Raw genomic sequence first — 17428 nt, 5'->3', positions numbered from 1 at the left:
TCACATTGTATGAACGAACGCTCTAAAACAACTTAAAACACTGCCCTCAATAAGTTGAACGCTCGGTTAAATGAACGAACGCTCAAACCAACGAAACACACGGACCGAACATTCACAAACCAAAACGAACGTCCAGAAACAAAGAACGAACGTCGCAGGCCGAACGGGCGTACAAAGAAAAGACGAACGCCAGAGGACGAACGCCCTCAGTGGAGGACGAACGTTGTTGTGATTATTATGATTTTTTTTATTTTTTTATTTTTTTATTTTTTTATTATTTTTTATTTTTATTTTTTATTTTTATGAGAAATAAATTTATTAATCAACCCGGACGAAATTGAGTGTTGACAGCTGCCCCTCTTTACTTAGGTTTTACTAGATCATATGATAAACAATGTTTTCATATTATCAGAGTAAAAGATAAGTAAAGATAGAAATACTAATTTCGTCTGGGTTCCAAGATAAACAAGAAACAAATAGAGAGTAAAACAAACGAACAAAGCTGAGAAAGTTGAAGTGGGGCAACCTCGCGGTGGGTAAATGAGAATTTTGAGTTTGATTGGGTTCGACCATTGCCACGCAGAGGGTCGTTTGAAAAAAATTAAAATTTGGACTGACCATTGCCATGCAGAGGGTCTTTTGAAAAATTTGGATCGACCACTGCCACGCAGAAGGTCGTTTGAAAAATTTTCGGATTGACCATTGCCATGCAGAGGGTCGTTCCGAAAATTTGGATTGACCACTGCCATGCAGAGGGTCATTTGGAAAATTTAAGCTCGACCATTGTCATGCAGAGGGTCGTTGGAGAATTTGGATCGACCACTGCCGAGCACACGGTCGTTTGAAAATTTGGATTGACCATTGCCATGCAGAGGGCCATTTTGAAAATTTGGATTGACCATTGCCATGCAAAGGGTCATTTGGAAAATTTGGATCGACCACTGCCATGCACACGGTCGTTTGAAAATTTGGATTGACCATTGCCATGCAGAGGGCCATTTTGAAAATTTGGATTGACCATTGCCATGCAGAGGGTCATTTTGAAAAATTTGGATTGACCATTGCCATGCAGAGGGTCATTTTGAAAATTGGACTGACCATTGCCATGCAGAGGGTCATTTGGAAAATTTGGATCGACCACTGCCATGCAGAGGGTCATTTTGAAAAATTGGATTGACCATTGCCATGCAGAGGGCCATTTTGAAAATTTGGATTGACCATTGCCATGCAGAGGGTCATTTGGAAAATTTGGATCGACCACTGCCATGCACACGGTCGTTTGAAAATTTGGATTGACCATTGCCATGCAGAGGGCCATTTTGAAAATTTGGATTGACCATTGCCATGCAGAGGGTCATGATACCAATGGCAGAAAGTAAAAATGGGCTCGACCATTGTCTTACAGAGGGCCGAGACACTAGTGACAGAAAGTAAAATTTTTTGATTGTTTTGAATTTGAAATTTTTGCATTTGTTGAAATTTTGAGAAAATATATATTTTTTTATTTTGATTTTTGATTTTTTTTTTTTCTTTGAGAATTTTGAAATTAAGAAACGAGGTGCTGCATTTTTGTACAAGGATTTGAAATCTAGATATGCAAGACAAACTTGGTTGATGTAAACTTTGAAATGAGAAGAAAACTTTGATGCATGCTGATTTTTTGTCTTTTTGAAAGAAGGAAAATTGATGAATATACATGGAGGCAAATTCAAGGTTTATGGAAATATGTACATGAGGTTGACTTGTGATTTTTTTGTTTTTTGTTTTACTGGAAGATTATGAAACTATGACATTTTTTTTTATTGAGTCAATTTGTTTTCTTTGAAATCATCAAAATTTATGAAAATTTAAACCTTCATCTTCCTTTTTTACAATGGATGTCCAATTCTAAAGTCAAATGTTCAAAATGAAGCTTCTGTGCTAGAGATTTCTTGACGAAATATTAGTGCGTACATGCTTGATATCAAGGGTTGGGACAAATATGTGGAAGGATTTGGAGAGTACCGGGTTGGCTACTTGGGCCTCTTACTCCTTAAAACAAATACAACTGCCAATGTGAAGTCGTAGATACTCAGAAGTTGCCCCCCATTCCGGGTTTACGAATGATGGACTCAGAGCCACAAAGTATCTGCCCCCGTTTTGAGGGTAGATTTATGAATTTCAGCGCGGACAAATCTAGGAGGCCCAACAAGGGATGCCCTGGTCTTGGTACGAACTTTGAATGTACACATGAAACAAATGTGAGATTAACAAAGTTGCCCAATATTTTGAATGGGCCGGGCCGAAACATATGAAACTCACAAAGTTGCCATGGTTTCGGAGAAACAGGCGAAAATGTTATGTAAAACTCACAAAGTTGCCTCAAGTTTGGGACCCGGGGGAAGAGTTTGAAAGGGATATGAATTTGTTCAGAAATTTGTGATGGATATGGAAATGATTGGCTTGAATGGATTGCCCAAATTGACTTGATTTTCCTTTGTATAATCTTGATTAATAGGGAGTTCCCTTCTTCCGAGGACTTTTTTTTATTTTTTATTTTTTACAACTGCATTGTTAGTCGTTTTGTCTTGTCCCAAAATTAAGCTTTATGAAAAATTAAGCAACCATCATTCAATCTGTGTGGACTTTTATTGGGCTTGTAATGTGGCTTGGGCTAAAGGGTGTTGAAAGAAAGGATATAAAGGCTCAAATAAATTTTTGTGGGTATTTTTTTTTGAAAAACAAGGGTTACCATCTATACTTTGTATCAGTTATTCGTCAAAACTGTTTTTGACTACTTTGCCCTTTCTCAAATTTCATTCTTTGCTTGCCATCACTTTGTGATTCTTTGTATTTTTGCTTCACTTTTGAGGAGTTCGCTTCATTTGATCACTAAGTGTGTTCTTCTTGCAACTTGAGTCGACTTCTACTGTGATGGTAACCCTTGTTCAGGTAAAATTTGAAAAGAAATTTCTTATTGGCTCAAATTGGGTATCAACGGATATATTTTTGTTGTGTTTTTTTTTTTTTTTTTTTTTTTTTTTTTGGATGAAGAAAGATGGCCACACATCATTTCAGATTTTGATTGCCTTATTTTCAAAAGATTAATTAGGAGACAAAGACTAAATGATCTCAACAAGAGTCATTCATTTTTTTTTTATTTTTTTTTACATTTTTTTTTATTTCATTTTTTTTTTTTACAACGGATTTCAGGATCTCCCAAATGAAAGCCAATGGAGATAACGGAAAATCTGCCCCAGTGTAAAACTTGGTGTTTATCAATTGGGCTCAAGAACATGATTGGGCCAATTTTGGTTTAATGAAGGCTGAAGGATGATGTTTTCAAGCAATGCACACACAAATATCTCTTAAGAATATGTGACTCAAACATTTGACTATAGGAGATTATGACATCCATTACATTTTTGAAATCTCATAAAATGGATGATTTGCATCGAAAACAAATGACACAAATTTTTGCGTATTTTTTGGTTTTATGCATGAAGAAAAGTAATATGAAATGAAAATGATGATGTTTGTTGAAAAACGGATTTTTTGTTTGAAAATTGGGCTTTGCGGACCAGCCTGGAAACTAGGCCTTGCGGGTCAGTATGGAAACTGAGCTTTGCAGGCCAGTATGGGAAATGGGATTTGTGAGCCAAAATGGAAACAAAGGCTTGGGAATCAATGCAGAAACTAGGCTTGGTGAGCGATGCAAAAATTGATATGAGTAAACTTGATTTAGAAAAATGTTTGAAAAATGTTTTTTTTTTTCTTTTTTTTTTTTTTACTTTCCGACACGGGAAAATCCAGATCGGATCGGCCCTGAGGAGAAGTAACATAGAAGGAAGTTGGACTTACCAGGCACATTGACCCAATGGATCAGATGACCTGAGCCGTGTGAACTTGTCACAAGAAGATGATAAAGAAAGCATTTTTTTTTGCAAATAATTGTTCACACAAATGAAAAGGGAAATTATGAATTGAAAACACAAAATCTACACAAACAAGGATTTTTATTTTTTTAGAAATTCAGATGCACTGGTTCAGGAGAAACCACATATGACAATGGGCCTAATGGGCTCAAAACTGTTCATCTTTCATTCTCAGATTTTTTTTAACTACAAATTCAAAGAAAATCACACAGGACAACTTGAACAAATGTACAAAACATCATTCAACAGCAAAAATGTGAAAACAAAATATTTTTGACACATTTTCAAAAGAAGTATACTCGAGAGAGAACCACGAAGGCCATTGGGCCTAATGAGCTCGAGCACTGTTCCCCTTTTTTTCAATATTTTTGATTTATTCAAAATGTAGAAGAAGGAATAAAAACAAACATAATGGTGTGATGTGAAATTACAAACATGCCAAAATAATTCTTCACTCAAATTTATATCAGAAAGAATTGGATTCAAAGAAGGCTAATATGACAATGAGGCCCAATGAACCTGAAAAAAATGTCCTTTATCATGCAAATGAAAAACAATCTTGAACACTTCAAATTTTGCATCACTCCATTTATTATCATTTTTTTTTGAAAATTTTCTATTTATCACATTTTTTATGTTTTGTTTTATTTTATTTTTTTTTGGGTGAAATTGGATCATCTAAGAAATCTCGAATTGGGCCGGATTGACCCAACAAAACCCTGCCCGTTTTCAGATTTTCAAATAAAATTTTTTAGTATTTTTTGAATTCAGAAAGACCGGGACTGTGACATCAAACGGTGGCAATGACCGAAACTGTGTCTACAGTGGAAAATTTGGCTACAAATCGAGCGTTCCTCCGCATCGGCCGACATTCCAGTCTGATCACTCTCTCTCTTGCTCTCCCTTTCTCTCTCTATCTTCTCTCTTCTCTCTCCCACTCTCTACTCTGAGCCGAGAGTCTGGAAACCTGCAGGGAGCCTCTGCCACAGCGCCTTCTGAAGAGTCTGAGATCGGCGATGAGCCTCTCTGCCAGCTCTACTTCTCCAGGTAAGTATCTGCACCTGGATCTCTCTTTCTGCTTTCCTTTCCTTCATTTTTTTCGCTTTCCTTTTCTTCGTTCCCTCCCCATCTCTGCTTTCCAGAAATTGCTTATTATTTTTTCGTTATTTAAATTTTTTTCTTTTTAGCTTTTCCAGTTTTCTTATTATCCACACTAAAAATAACTAAAAATTAATCTAAAAACAAAGTAAGGACAAAACACTTGACCTAGATCCGTTAGGACCCTTTGCAAGGATCAGGACCTAAAACTGGACAAAAACTCTGATGGACCTAAAACTGGAAAATGAACAAACCTGACTTAAAAGAAAAACTAATAAAATATTTTTTTTTTTTTTTTTTTAGAACACAGAAAAGAAATGGACCAAAATTTACCAAATCTGCAAGTTCAGGACAGGAAAAGGTATAAAAGATGGTCCCCAACTGAAGAACAAGTGGCCTTATTAAAGGCATTATTTGTGCACGGGATAAGAAACCCGAATAGAGAACAAGCACACGAAATCTCAGAAAAACTTAGGGTTTATGGGGAGGTCAGGGAAATTAGTGTCCAATACTGGTTTCAGAACTATGGGTACCGCTACAGACAGAAACGCCGGAAGCGCAGCACAACTACCATATCCTACTCCCCCATACCCCTTCTTTTGGATGGTAAGAAAAAAATTTATTTTTATTTTTATTTTTATTGCATTATTATTTTTTTTGCATTTTAACTTTTCTAATAATTTTTTTTTTTTTTTAGATCTATTAAGGACATTGCCGCCAGTGCCAGATCGAGTGACGCTCGATCTCTTTCCGATCCCACCTGTTCCGGACAAAGCTGAGGTCCCTCCCGTCTTTGGGTTCCCGGTGAAGCCTCCCTCTGTCGAACTCACCTTGCGACTGCCCTCGGCTGACGAGTAGCCTCCCGAGGAGACCCGAAGAATGTATCTTATGCATGAATTTTATGTTTTATTTTATTTTCAAGTTTTATTTTTTTTTTCTTTGGTGTGTAATATTAACGATCAGAAATGATCGAACCCCGAACATCTCTTATTTGCTTATTTTTTTTTTTTTTTTTTTTTTTGTAACTTTGTACCTTTTTCTGTTTATATATGTTTTTTTTCCTTATCGTTTTTTGCATTTTTATTTTTTTTATTATTTTTTTTGAATCGGTATCCTGTTCAAAACATTTCCCTCCGACCTTACCGTAAACCCTGCTCTGATGATGAAATAAATCAGATTCCTTATGCTTCCCTTTTTTTTGTTTTTTTTTTTGTTTTTTTTTATATTATTATTTTTTTATTTTTTTATTTTTTTATTTTTTTATTTTTTTTTATTTTTTTTTATTTTTTTTTATTTTTTTTTTGGTACGACACCCTCTAGGACCGGGCTAAACCGACTGAATACCCGTGATGCTTTTATTGACATTTGCTCAATTATTCGTTTTCAATCTGCCTAAACAGCTCAGCGCGACATGCAATAATTTCAAAGACGAACAAAAATTAGTATGCAGTATTTATTGAACGAAATAACACAGATTACAACAATTTAAAAGGTAATGTCAATATTCGTTAACGGCAACCCCTATCGCGGAATCATCATGCATAAAACTTTTTAACCGCATCAGAATTAACCGGTAACGGTAATTCCTCCCCATCCATCCTTGCGAGAATTAGTGCCCCACCAGAGAATGCTTTCTTCACCACAAACGGCCCTTCATAGTTTGGGGTCCACTTGCCCCTATAATCCTTTTGGATGGGCAAAATCCTCTTCAACACCAGTTCGCCTTCGTGAAATTCTCTCGGTTGTACCCTTTTGTCGAATGCCTTCTTCATTCTCCTTTGATACAGTTGTCCATGACACACTGCTGTTAACCTTTTTTCTTCGATAAGGTTGAGTTGGTCGAATCGAGTTTGAACCCATTCCGCTTCCTCTAACTTAGTTTCCATTAACACGCGTAAGGAAGGAATTTCGACCTCAAATGGAAGTACCGCTTCCATTCCATACACTAGCGAGAATGGCGTGGCCCCGGTCGGTGTTCGTACTGATGTGCGATATCCGTGCAAAGCGAAAGGAAGCATTTCGTGCCAGTCCTTGTAGGTGACCACCATCTTCTGCACAATCTTCTTAATGTTCTTGTTAGCAGCCTCTACTGCCCCATTCATCTTTGGACGATAAGGAGAGGAATTATGGTGATGAATTTTGAATTCCTCACATAAATCCGCCATCATGTGATTGTTCAAGTTGGTAGCGTTATCAGTGATGATTTTGTTGGGTAGCCCGTACCTACAGATCAATTCCTTCCTTATGAATCTAACCACCACCTTTCTGGTCACGTTGGCATACGAAGCAGCCTCAACCCATTTGGTGAAATAGTCGATCGCGACTAGTATGAAGCGATGTCCATTTGACGCTTTCGGTTCTATAGCTCCAATGACATCTATTCCCCACATCGAAAATGGCCATGGTGTAGACAACACGTTCAGAGTCGTGGGTGGCACATTGATATTATCTGCATATATCTGGCATCTCTCACACTTTCTCACGTGTATGCAACAATCGTTTTCCATGGTCAACCAGAAGTAACCAGCTCTTAAGATCTTCTTAGCCATCGAATGTCCATTCATGTGTGTACCAAATGTACCTTCGTGCACTTCTTTTAGTAGCAACTCGGCTTCCTTTGCATCCACACATCTAAGGAGAACCATGTCATGGTTTCTCTTGTACAAAACATTCCCACTTAAAATGAAACTGCCGGCCAACCTTCTTAGCGCTCTTCTATCGTTTTCAGACGCACCCTCAGGGTATTCCCGCGTTGTAAGATAACGCTTGATATCGAAGTACCAAGGTTTACCGTCCAACTCCTCCTCGGTGAAGTGGCAATACGCTGGTTCTGTATGGCTTTTCATTTTGATTCTCGATAATTCTGCATCTTGATCAACCTCAAACATTGACGACAAGGTAGCTAGTGAGTCTGCTAATTGATTATCTTCTCGCGGTATATGGTTAAAGGTGACGGAATCGAAATACTCCATTAAGCCCCTGATGTAAGCTTGGTAGGGAATTAATTTTATATCCCTAGTTTCCCACTCTCCTTTCAATTGGTGAATGACCAGAGCTGAATCTCCATACACATCCAGAACTTTTGCCTTTGATTCGATTGCTGCTCGAATACCCATGGCACAGGCCTCATATTCAGCGATGTTATTTGTGCAGTTAAAACACAACCTTGCCGTCATTGGTATATACTGCCACTGCGGGGAGATAAGCACCGCCCCTATTCCGTGTCCCATCACATTCGAGGCTCCGTCGAATAACATTGTCCATGCTTTCTCGTTTCGGCCTTCTTTGCTCCCTTCAAATACAGCCATGATATCCTCGTCGGGAAATTCAGGTCGCATTGGTTGATAATCACAAAGGGGTTGATGGGCCAGGTATTCTGCTAGTGCGCTGCCCTTCACAGATTTCTGAGTGACATATACGATGTCGTACTCCGACAATAGCATCTGCCATCGAGCTATCCTTCCTGTAAGAGCAGGCTTTTCAAAAATATACTTGATAGGATCCATCTTGGATATCAACCATGTGGACTGACTCAACATGTATTGCCTTAAACGATGAGCGGCCCATGCCAATGCGCAGCAAGTCCGCTCTAACGATGAATATCGCTGTTCGCAGTCTGTGAACTTCTTGCTTAAGTCATATATAGCGTGCTCTCTTTTGCCATCCTCATCATGCTGACCCAATACACAGCCCATGGACTTGTCCAATATAGTCAAATACAAAATGAGGGGCCTTCCTGGTTCTGGTGGTCGTAATACAGGAGGGTCCTGTAAGTATTGTTTGACTCTCTCAAAAGCGGCCTGGCAATCCTCATTCCCCACCACAGCCTGATTCTTTCGCAACAACTTGAACAGTGGTTCACAAGTAGCAGTTAATTGGGAGATGAATCTAGCAATGTAATTCAATCTACCCAAAAACCCTCGCACTTCTTTTTCTGTTTTAGGTGCCGGCATTTCCGTTATTGCTCTCACTTTGTCAGGATCAACTTCTATCCCTTTTTGGCTGACAATAAAACCCAACAATTTTCCAGACTTTACTCCAAACGTGCATTTGGCAGGATTTAACTTGAGTTTGTACTTTCTCAATCTTTCGAATAACTTTCTCAAGTTGAGGATGTGTTCCTCTTCTGATTCGGACTTCGCGATCATGTCGTCCACATAAACTTCAATCTCCTTATGCATCATATCATGGAAAAGTGCCACCATCGCCCTTTGATACGTAGCCCCAGCATTCTTGAGTCCGAAAGACATCACCTTATAACAAAATGTGCCCCACAATGTAATGAAAGTCGTCTTTTCCATATCTTCTGGGGCCATCTTGATCTGGTTATACCCCGAAAAACCGTCCATGAACGAAAATAGTGAATACTTGGCTGTATTATCAACTAGGGTGTCGATGTGTGGTAACGGGAAATTATCCTTTGGGCTTGCGCGATTCAAATCTCGATAATCGACACACATCCGAACTTTACCATCCTTCTTAGGCACCGGTACAACGTTTGCCACCCATTCTGGGTATCTCGCCACAACTAGAAACCCTGCATCGAATTGCTTCTGTACCTCCTCCTTGATCTTCAAGGACATTTCCGGTTTCATTCTTCTTAACTTTTGCTTTACCGGTGGGCATTCTGGCTTAAGTGGGAGATGATGTTGTACAATATTCGTATCGAGGCCTGGCATGTCATTGTAAGACCAAGCAAACACATCTCTGAACTCCCTCAACAAGACACGCAAATTTTCTTTCACTCCCATCTTCATGGCTGTACCGATCTTCACCTCCTTTACCTCATCCTCATTTCCCAAATTGAGTACTTCAACATCTTCCTGGTGAGGTTTCATCTCCTTACACTCTTGTTCCACTAGTCTTAACAGTTCAGGAGGGGGTTCCGGATCATCTTCGTAATCATCTTCCGTATTATCGACAGGGTGCTCAAAATTAGGAATATCGACATCGTTATTTTCGAAAATTTCATTGTCATATCTGCATTATTTGAATTTATGAAAAAGAGAATAAATAAAAGGGAAAACCGATGACGAATGCAAAATGAAGATAAAACACAAACAAACACAATTTGATTATCACGCTGAGCATAAGAACTAAACGTCAACCCGTAAGTCTTGAATCCTAAAGCCCCGGGTGAAGCTATAGGATTAATTAAAACTATTACATTTTATTCAAATTAAGCATCACGGGTAGACTCAGAGTTTCCCAATTGTTGAGTGGTGCAGATGGGGAGCAAGCCCGCACGAAACTTGAGCATTCATAGCTATCTTCATCCCCCACGGCGGCTATATGGCCCGTGTTGATCCATCCAGCACTACGAAAGCTCTCCTTGATGTCACGAATACCAATCTTTTCCATCCAAGGTTCACACCTTTCTACACGAGCAAGACCGCGCTCTCTCTTTTCTTCCATCAGCCTTCGTTTGTCCTCTTTGTTGGGCTTGTACCCTAGGCCGTATCGGTTTCTTTTCTCAACGACCTTTAGGGGGAAAGTTCGCCCCTGCCCATGCTTGCCTAAACCTCTACCAGGTATATATCCCTCTTTCAGCAATACCTTGACCATCATAATAGAAGCACGTGACAAATGTGGGCTTACTAGGAATGGTTCCACATAGGCATTTCCCACGATCTCCAATGACTGGAAGGCTGTTTCAAGAGCTTCCTCGGCCACCTCAACATATCGCGTGGACGATGGTCCGCTCACAAGGAGGTCCTCCTCTCCTGATATTATCACCAGCTTATCTCCCATAACGTATTTCAGCTTTTGGTGTAGTGTGGAAGGCACAACTCCTGCGGAATGGATCCACGGGCGACCCAACAAACAACTATACGCTGGGAGGATATCCATAACTTGAAAGGTCACTTGAAAGACACAAGGACCGACTTGAACAGGCAATTCTATTTCTCCCATCACTACCCTTTTACTGCCATCAAATGCCCTCACAATCATAGAGCTTTGCTTTATATGTATTCCATCACATGGTAGCTTCTCCAACGTCGATTTTGGCATGACATTGAGAGAGGAACCATTGTCCACCAAGACACGCGCTATAACGTGATCTAAACATTTCACCGAGACATGAAGAGCCTTGTTATGACCTCTCCCTTCAGTGGGTATCTCCTCATCAGTAAAGGTGAGGTAATTATTGGCAATGATGTTGCCAACGATGCCCTCAAACTTGTTCAACGAAATACCATGCTCGACATGAGCCTTACTGAGTACTTTCATCAACAACTTTCTGTGAGAGGTAGAATGCATAAGCAATTCTAACAAGGAAATCCGGGCAGGCATGCGATTCAGCTGCTCCACTACTTTATACTCACTCTGTTGAATGAATTTTAAAAATTCGCAGGCCTCTTCTTCGGATATTTCTTTCTTTTCTTCCTCGTTAGGGGTCTCCTCTACCTGCGCGCCCTTTCCTTTTAAGACCTCCCTAGCTTTCGTCGTCATTGTTGTTTCATTATTATCGGTCCCCTCTTTTGTCACCATTGGTGACGCGAAGATTCGACCACTTCTCGTCATCCCACCTATGCCTGTTATGTTCTCAACGGCCGAATCTGCGCCTTTTCCCTCATTTAAAACACGCGCTTCATACGTCCAAGGGACAGCCTTCTCGCTTTTGTAAGGAAAGGGAGAGGGCGCCCGAATGACGACAGACGGCCTTTCTTCAGTCACTGGCACGGGGGCGATTCTAGTGAAATGGATCACCAATGGTTCAGGCAAGGTCACGTCGGATTTCCCGCCGATTTGTGTGAACACTTCACCCTCCTTATCCTTGTATCGTACTTGCATTAAACTTCTATCCAGCAAGTCCTGTAAAATATCTTCAAATTCACCACATTCCTCAATAGAGTGTCCATCGTCTGGATGAAGTGCACATGTTACATCCTCGTCACAATTGCCTTTTAAAAGGCCCACTTTTATCAACACCTTAAAGATAAGTTTCCTAGAACTCTGGATTTCATTCGCGTATCTTATCAGCTCATGTTTTTCATTCTCGACGGCATTTGTTGAGGCACTCCCATGCCCAGCAAGCGGATTAGTCTCGACGCTAGGTTTATCTTCTTCAAACTTTAACCACCCCGAGTCGATTAGAGTCTGTACTTTGTGTTTAAAAGCCAGACACCTCTCAGTTGAGTGACCAACACCTCCCCCATGGTAACTACATTTGGCTTCTGCATCATAACCCCTAGGGTACGGAGGTTGCATGGGCTTCATCGGGCAAATGGCAACCAAACCCCTTTTGATGAGGTGGGGTAACAATTCTGTGTAAGTTGTAGGGATAGGGGTGAAATTAACAAATTGGTTCCTTCCTTGGTAAGTGCTTTGGCTCGCATTCTGATTTGGACCTGCAATTGTCCCAGCCCTCCAAGTATTAGTTGAGGGCAATGGTGGTTGATAATACCCTTGTTGTTGTTGAGGCCTGACTTGATGAGCAAACGCCACATTAGCTGCATAAGGGGGTTGCCCCATGTATGGTCGAAAGCTATGAGTGGGAGTTTGACCTCTCCATAAAGGCATTGCCGAAGCCGCATGCACATCCCCTTCCTTCTTCTTTCCCGCATTGAAATTGGGTTTTTTGTAATTCGCAGTTGCGGGCGAACCGTACGCAATTTTCCCACTTTTAACCCCAATTTCTATCCGTTCCCCTATTATAATGATATCGGCGAAATTAGCAGATACATTTGCGACCATGTGCTCGTAAAATGGCGGCTGGAGAGTGTTCACAAACATTGCCACCACCTCCCTATCATACAAAGGCGGCTCAACTTGTGCAGCTAACTCTCTCCACCGTTGGGCATATTCCTTGAAAGTTTCGTCGCCCCTCTTTGACATATTTTGCAGCTGCAGTCGATCCGGTGCGATGTGCGTGTTGTATATATACTGCTTTACAAAGGCGTCTGCCAGGTCTGCCCAGCAACGGATTCGAGACGGCTCAAGGTGGGTGTACCAGTTCAACGCTACCCCAGCCAAACTGTCTTGGAAAGAATGGATGAGTAGCTTATCATCGTAAGCGTACGCAGCCATCTTTCTACAGTACATGGTCAGATGGCTTTTCGGGCAGGTATTACCTTTGTATTTTTCGAACTCCGGCGCTTTAAATTTGTGTGGTATCCTCACCCCAGGAACCAAGCTCAGTCTTGCAACATCTCCGAACCCATAATTTTCAAATCCCTCAACAGCCCTCAATCTTGCCTCCAAGCTCTCCAATTTATCCTTTGCCCCGTCGACATTACTAATTACCCCTTGAAACGAAGTATGTGGCGCAACCTTGGCAAAAAAGCCCTTTTCAGTGATCGCGCGAGGTCCCGGAGTTACTCGTATTCCATCATACATATTCGCATTCATTTCTTCACTCACCATAGGTGCGGACATTACAACAGGTTCCTGAGTATTGATTGGCGGTACATTGACAGTGGTAGGAAAAGAGAATGATGCGGGCTCAGCTTCCGAAAACTCTCCTACAGGAGGTGTGTAACCCGGGGGTAGGCCATACATCGGGAATGAAATCGACGGGCTCAAAGCGTTAAACTTTGGGGGATAAGGGAGAATATTCTCTTCGATTCGTGCTGATGAGGACTCTCCCGCAGTCTTAAGAGATTCTAGAGCAGTAAGGATCTGACCCATCTGGTCCTTCAGCTGACTGATATCGGCTTTGATAATTTCGTGGGCTTCCTCCCAATCTTCCATAATTCTTGAATTAGCCCGGGTCCTATAAGGATGTCGTGGAAATTTCGCCGTTTGTTCTTTCACTTGTAAAGCTCTATTATTTTAATCGGATTAAATTAGATGAGAATGAGGTATGCTAAAGAAGAAAAACAATAATGATGCATGAAAACATAGTGAAGTAAAAACAATATGATGAACAAAAACGCATGTATGGTATGAGAATGCAAAATATTTGTTTTGTTTTTTTTTTTTTTTTTTGAAAAAGAACAAACAGTGTGAGAGGTACAGGTATATACATTTCTCCCTTTGTGCCCTAATAGAGGTCCAACGCTTTGAAGTTCAAGGTCAAGTATATGTAATCTCACAAGGATGGTTCCCTAATGCTTAAATCAGGCCACCAAAGCTATGGCTCTTTTCACTGTTTCTCCACAACAGTTAGAGTAATCAACTAGATGTGGAGACACAAATGAAAAGAACAGACTCTGGCTGGGGTTCTCACGATAGCCAAACAGGAAGTACATCCCAGAGTGACACCGCTACACAACCCCTCTATTTCTAAGTTGCGCTCAGACCCGGGTATAGGGCCTCACTCATGATATGCATACTGTGCGTGTGTGTGAAGGGAGAATGCAATGTACACCCCAAACCCTCACCTGCAAAACAACCAGAAAATTCCCAGGCAGATATAACATGTTTTCTGCCCTAGGGTTCAATAAAATCACAACAAACACAGATGCAATTATGACAAATATCAAACAAAGACAAAGAAAAAGGGGAAGAAAAACACAAAGAAAAAACCACATTAAATTTGCACATCTAATTAAATGGCCTGACTCTCTGGAGGGCATCCAGTCCCCAGTGGAGTCGCCATCTGTCGCAACCGGAATCGCGACGAGACGACGATCCAATAAAAGGATAAATATATTGAAAAGAGATTTTGGAGTCGCCACCATAGTTTATTCTGGAAAACTACGGAAAAACCATAAAATGATAAGGCGTGGTCAAAATGAACCAGATTCTTGGTTCGGGAGTCGGTTACGTGTAGGGAAGGTGTTAGCACCCTACAACGCCTGCCTTAAGGCAGTACCTTTAACTAAATGCGCGAATGTGGATGTGGTTTTCAAAGTGTTTAACATTCCCTTGAAATAAAACTCTAAAGAAACAAACAATATTTTTTAGTTTTTTGGGCCCGACAAGGATTGACCTTGCTCCTACGTATTCTCATTCAGAATGAGAAATCAGGGTTCCGTAGTTCATTTAGAAAACTGCTTTAAAATTGTTTGAGAGATTTGTTTTGAAATGATTTTGGATAAATTTGGATTTTTGGGAAAGTGAGCCTGACAAGGACTGGCCTTGCTCCTACGTATCTCCACTTTTGATGGAGAATCAAGGATCACGTAGTTCTAGGAAGCTATATTGTTTGCTGTTCGAAATTGTTGATATTTTTGGTTTTATAGATTTTATATGTTTTTGGTATTTTTATTTAAGAAGGATAAAAGGTTCTTAGCACAAGGACGATGCGAGCGATCACACGTGTGCTTAACCTTTAAAACATATTTTTTGTAATTTTTATTTATAAAAGAGAAAAGGTTTTTAGCACAAGGACGATGCGAGCGATCACACGTGTGCCTAACCTTTAAAACATACTTTTGTAATTTTGATTTATGAAAGAGAAAAAGGTTTTAGCACAAGGACGATGCGAGCGATCACACGTGTGCTTAACCTTTTAAAACGTATTTTTGTAATTTTGATTTACGAAAGAGAAAAAGGTTTTAGCACAAGGACGATGCGAGCGATCACACGTGTGCTTAACCTTTAAAATATACTTTTGTAATTTTGATTTATGAAAGAGAAAAAGGTTTTAGCACAAGGACGATGCGAGCGATCACACGTGTGCTTAACCTTTTAAAACGTATTTTTTGTGTTTTTATTTTTGTAAAAGGAAAGGAAAAGATTTTCAGCACAAGGCCTACGCGAGTGGTCGCACGTGCGCTTAAACCTTTTCAAAATATTTTTGTAATTTTTATTTATGAAAGAGAAAAAAGTTTTAGCACAAGGACGATGCGAGCGATCACACGTGTGCTTAACCTTTTAAAACGTATTTTGGCGTTTTACATATGAAACAAAATCCACTTAAAGGGGTGGGGTTATCTTACAATGGGGTGCGTATAGCAAAACCTAAATGTCAAACAAACATAAGAATAAAAATAAAAATGCAAGCAAAACAAACAAAATAATAAAATAAAATAAAACAAAACAAGAAATAAAAGCAAAATAATAACTCAAAAGAACAGGGGCGCATGGATGGAATTTGGGAGGTGCCATTGAGTATTTGCTTGTCAAATCCAATTCTTCCCCTTCCTCTTTTTTTTATTCTGTTTGCACAGAGTGGGCTTAAGCCCAAACGAAAATGGGGTGTGAAATACCAAAACCGAGGGTGCAGATAAAATACTGTTTAGTTTTATTTTTTTACTTGGCCCAACATCTCTTCAGCACATTAGGGGTTCATTCTCCTTCTCTTCATTTCTCCATTTTTCTTCTTCCATCTCACACTAACACAGTTAAATCTTTCTTCTCCCAGCCAGGAAAACCCGACGAGGGGCGTCGTCTCCGCACACTACCGTTTCTGCCAGACCGGCCACCGCGGATCGTCGTTCAGTCGCCAGCTCAGCCGTGCCACTGCCGAGACTATCGCCGGCCGCTGTTCCAAGCTTCCCTTTTCGAATTTTTCTCATGCCAAAACGTCTCCAGCAGCACCACTTTTCCTTCTATTCTTCTCATCTGTTTTATCGTTTGTTGATTGGTTTGTCGTTTTGTCTACTGGGATCAAAAATTTTGAGTGTGCTGGGTGTTGGGAAATTTTTTCTTGTTTTCCAGTTGTTGAAGAGGGGTGTTGGGAAATTTTTTCTTGTTTTCTTGTTTTCCAGAGATGAGATGTATGTTCGGGGGAATGATCGTGAGCTACTGGCTGTGTGGGAATATGGATGCCGGGTGTTTGGCCGTGTGAAGTTGGAATGGAGGGTGATGATCAAGTGAGGGGAGTCGAGACTGGATTAAGGTTGAAGATAGAGGTGTTGGAGATCCAGTATTGGACGTCAAGGCTCGTTCAGAGGTGAATGACGATGGTCGTTCATGTTGAGGTGAGTGAGGGGTTTCACGGGGCTCAGCTCGCATTCACAGAGGAAGGAGCAAAAATGAGAGTTTGAATGGGATGTTGGTGGCATTCACGGTGGCTGGTGGTGATGTTGGCCGTTCGGAGGCTAGGCCGTGAGTTGTTTCTTGAAGTTCTTTCGGTATTGACAGAGAATGGGGAGGGATGAGGATGGTGGGCGTTGGAGTCTGTAAGGTGGCTGTAGCGGTGAGTGAATACAGATGAGGAGGGTGGTAGGTGTTTGGGTGATGGAAGTCACAGCCTAGTTGAGAATCCAAGCACAATGGCTTGCGGGTAAGACCAGAGCTGAAGATGAAGATGAAGGTTATAGGTTGTGGTCACTGATACCATAAGGAGAGGTTGTGTGTTTTCGGGGTACAAGTGGATGAATACTGAAGCTCCTTTTCTTTTTGGGAAAATAACCCTTGTATTCTATAGTTACTTATAACTGATGAATCTTGTTGAGACCACATTTTGGTGCAGTTTTGATTAACAGAGGAAAGTGAATATAACCATGTACGTTGACCGAACACATATTTCAATCACCTCTCCGCATGCATAAAGGAATCATATCTATGAGCATACAGATGAG

The 17428-nt window shown here is 40.5% G+C and overlaps 1 protein-coding gene across 1 annotated transcript; it reads right to left on the bottom strand.

Annotated features, from left to right (window-relative positions):
- Window positions 1-6362: 6362 nt before the first annotated feature.
- On the bottom strand, window positions 6363-13645 carry LOC108323520 (uncharacterized). The gene is made up of 2 exons (XM_052869964.1): window positions 10180-13645; window positions 6363-9992 (listed from the first exon to the last, which is right to left on the bottom strand). The coding sequence occupies exons 1-2, from the start codon at window positions 13641-13643 to the stop codon at window positions 6548-6550; spliced, it is 6909 nt and encodes a 2302-aa protein (XP_052725924.1). The 5' UTR covers window positions 13644-13645; the 3' UTR covers window positions 6363-6547.
- Window positions 13646-17428: the final 3783 nt, after the last annotated feature.

This window comes from Vigna angularis, chromosome 10, assembly GCF_016808095.1.
Source record: "Vigna angularis cultivar LongXiaoDou No.4 chromosome 10, ASM1680809v1, whole genome shotgun sequence".
Classification (NCBI taxonomy): Eukaryota; Viridiplantae; Streptophyta; class Magnoliopsida; order Fabales; family Fabaceae; genus Vigna; species Vigna angularis.
The sequence above is the reverse complement of the archived record's forward strand: the minus strand, read 5'-3'. Positions and strand labels throughout refer to the sequence as shown.

Coding starts and splice junctions, on each gene's coding strand:
- LOC108323520 (XM_052869964.1), bottom strand. CDS start 13,643: ATGGGTCAGATCCTTACTGCTCTAGAATCTCTTAAGACTGCGGGAGAG. Junction 9,993..10,179: donor ATGCTTAATTTGAATAAAAT/GTAATAGTTTTA, acceptor CAAATAATGCAG/ATATGACAATGAAATTTTCG.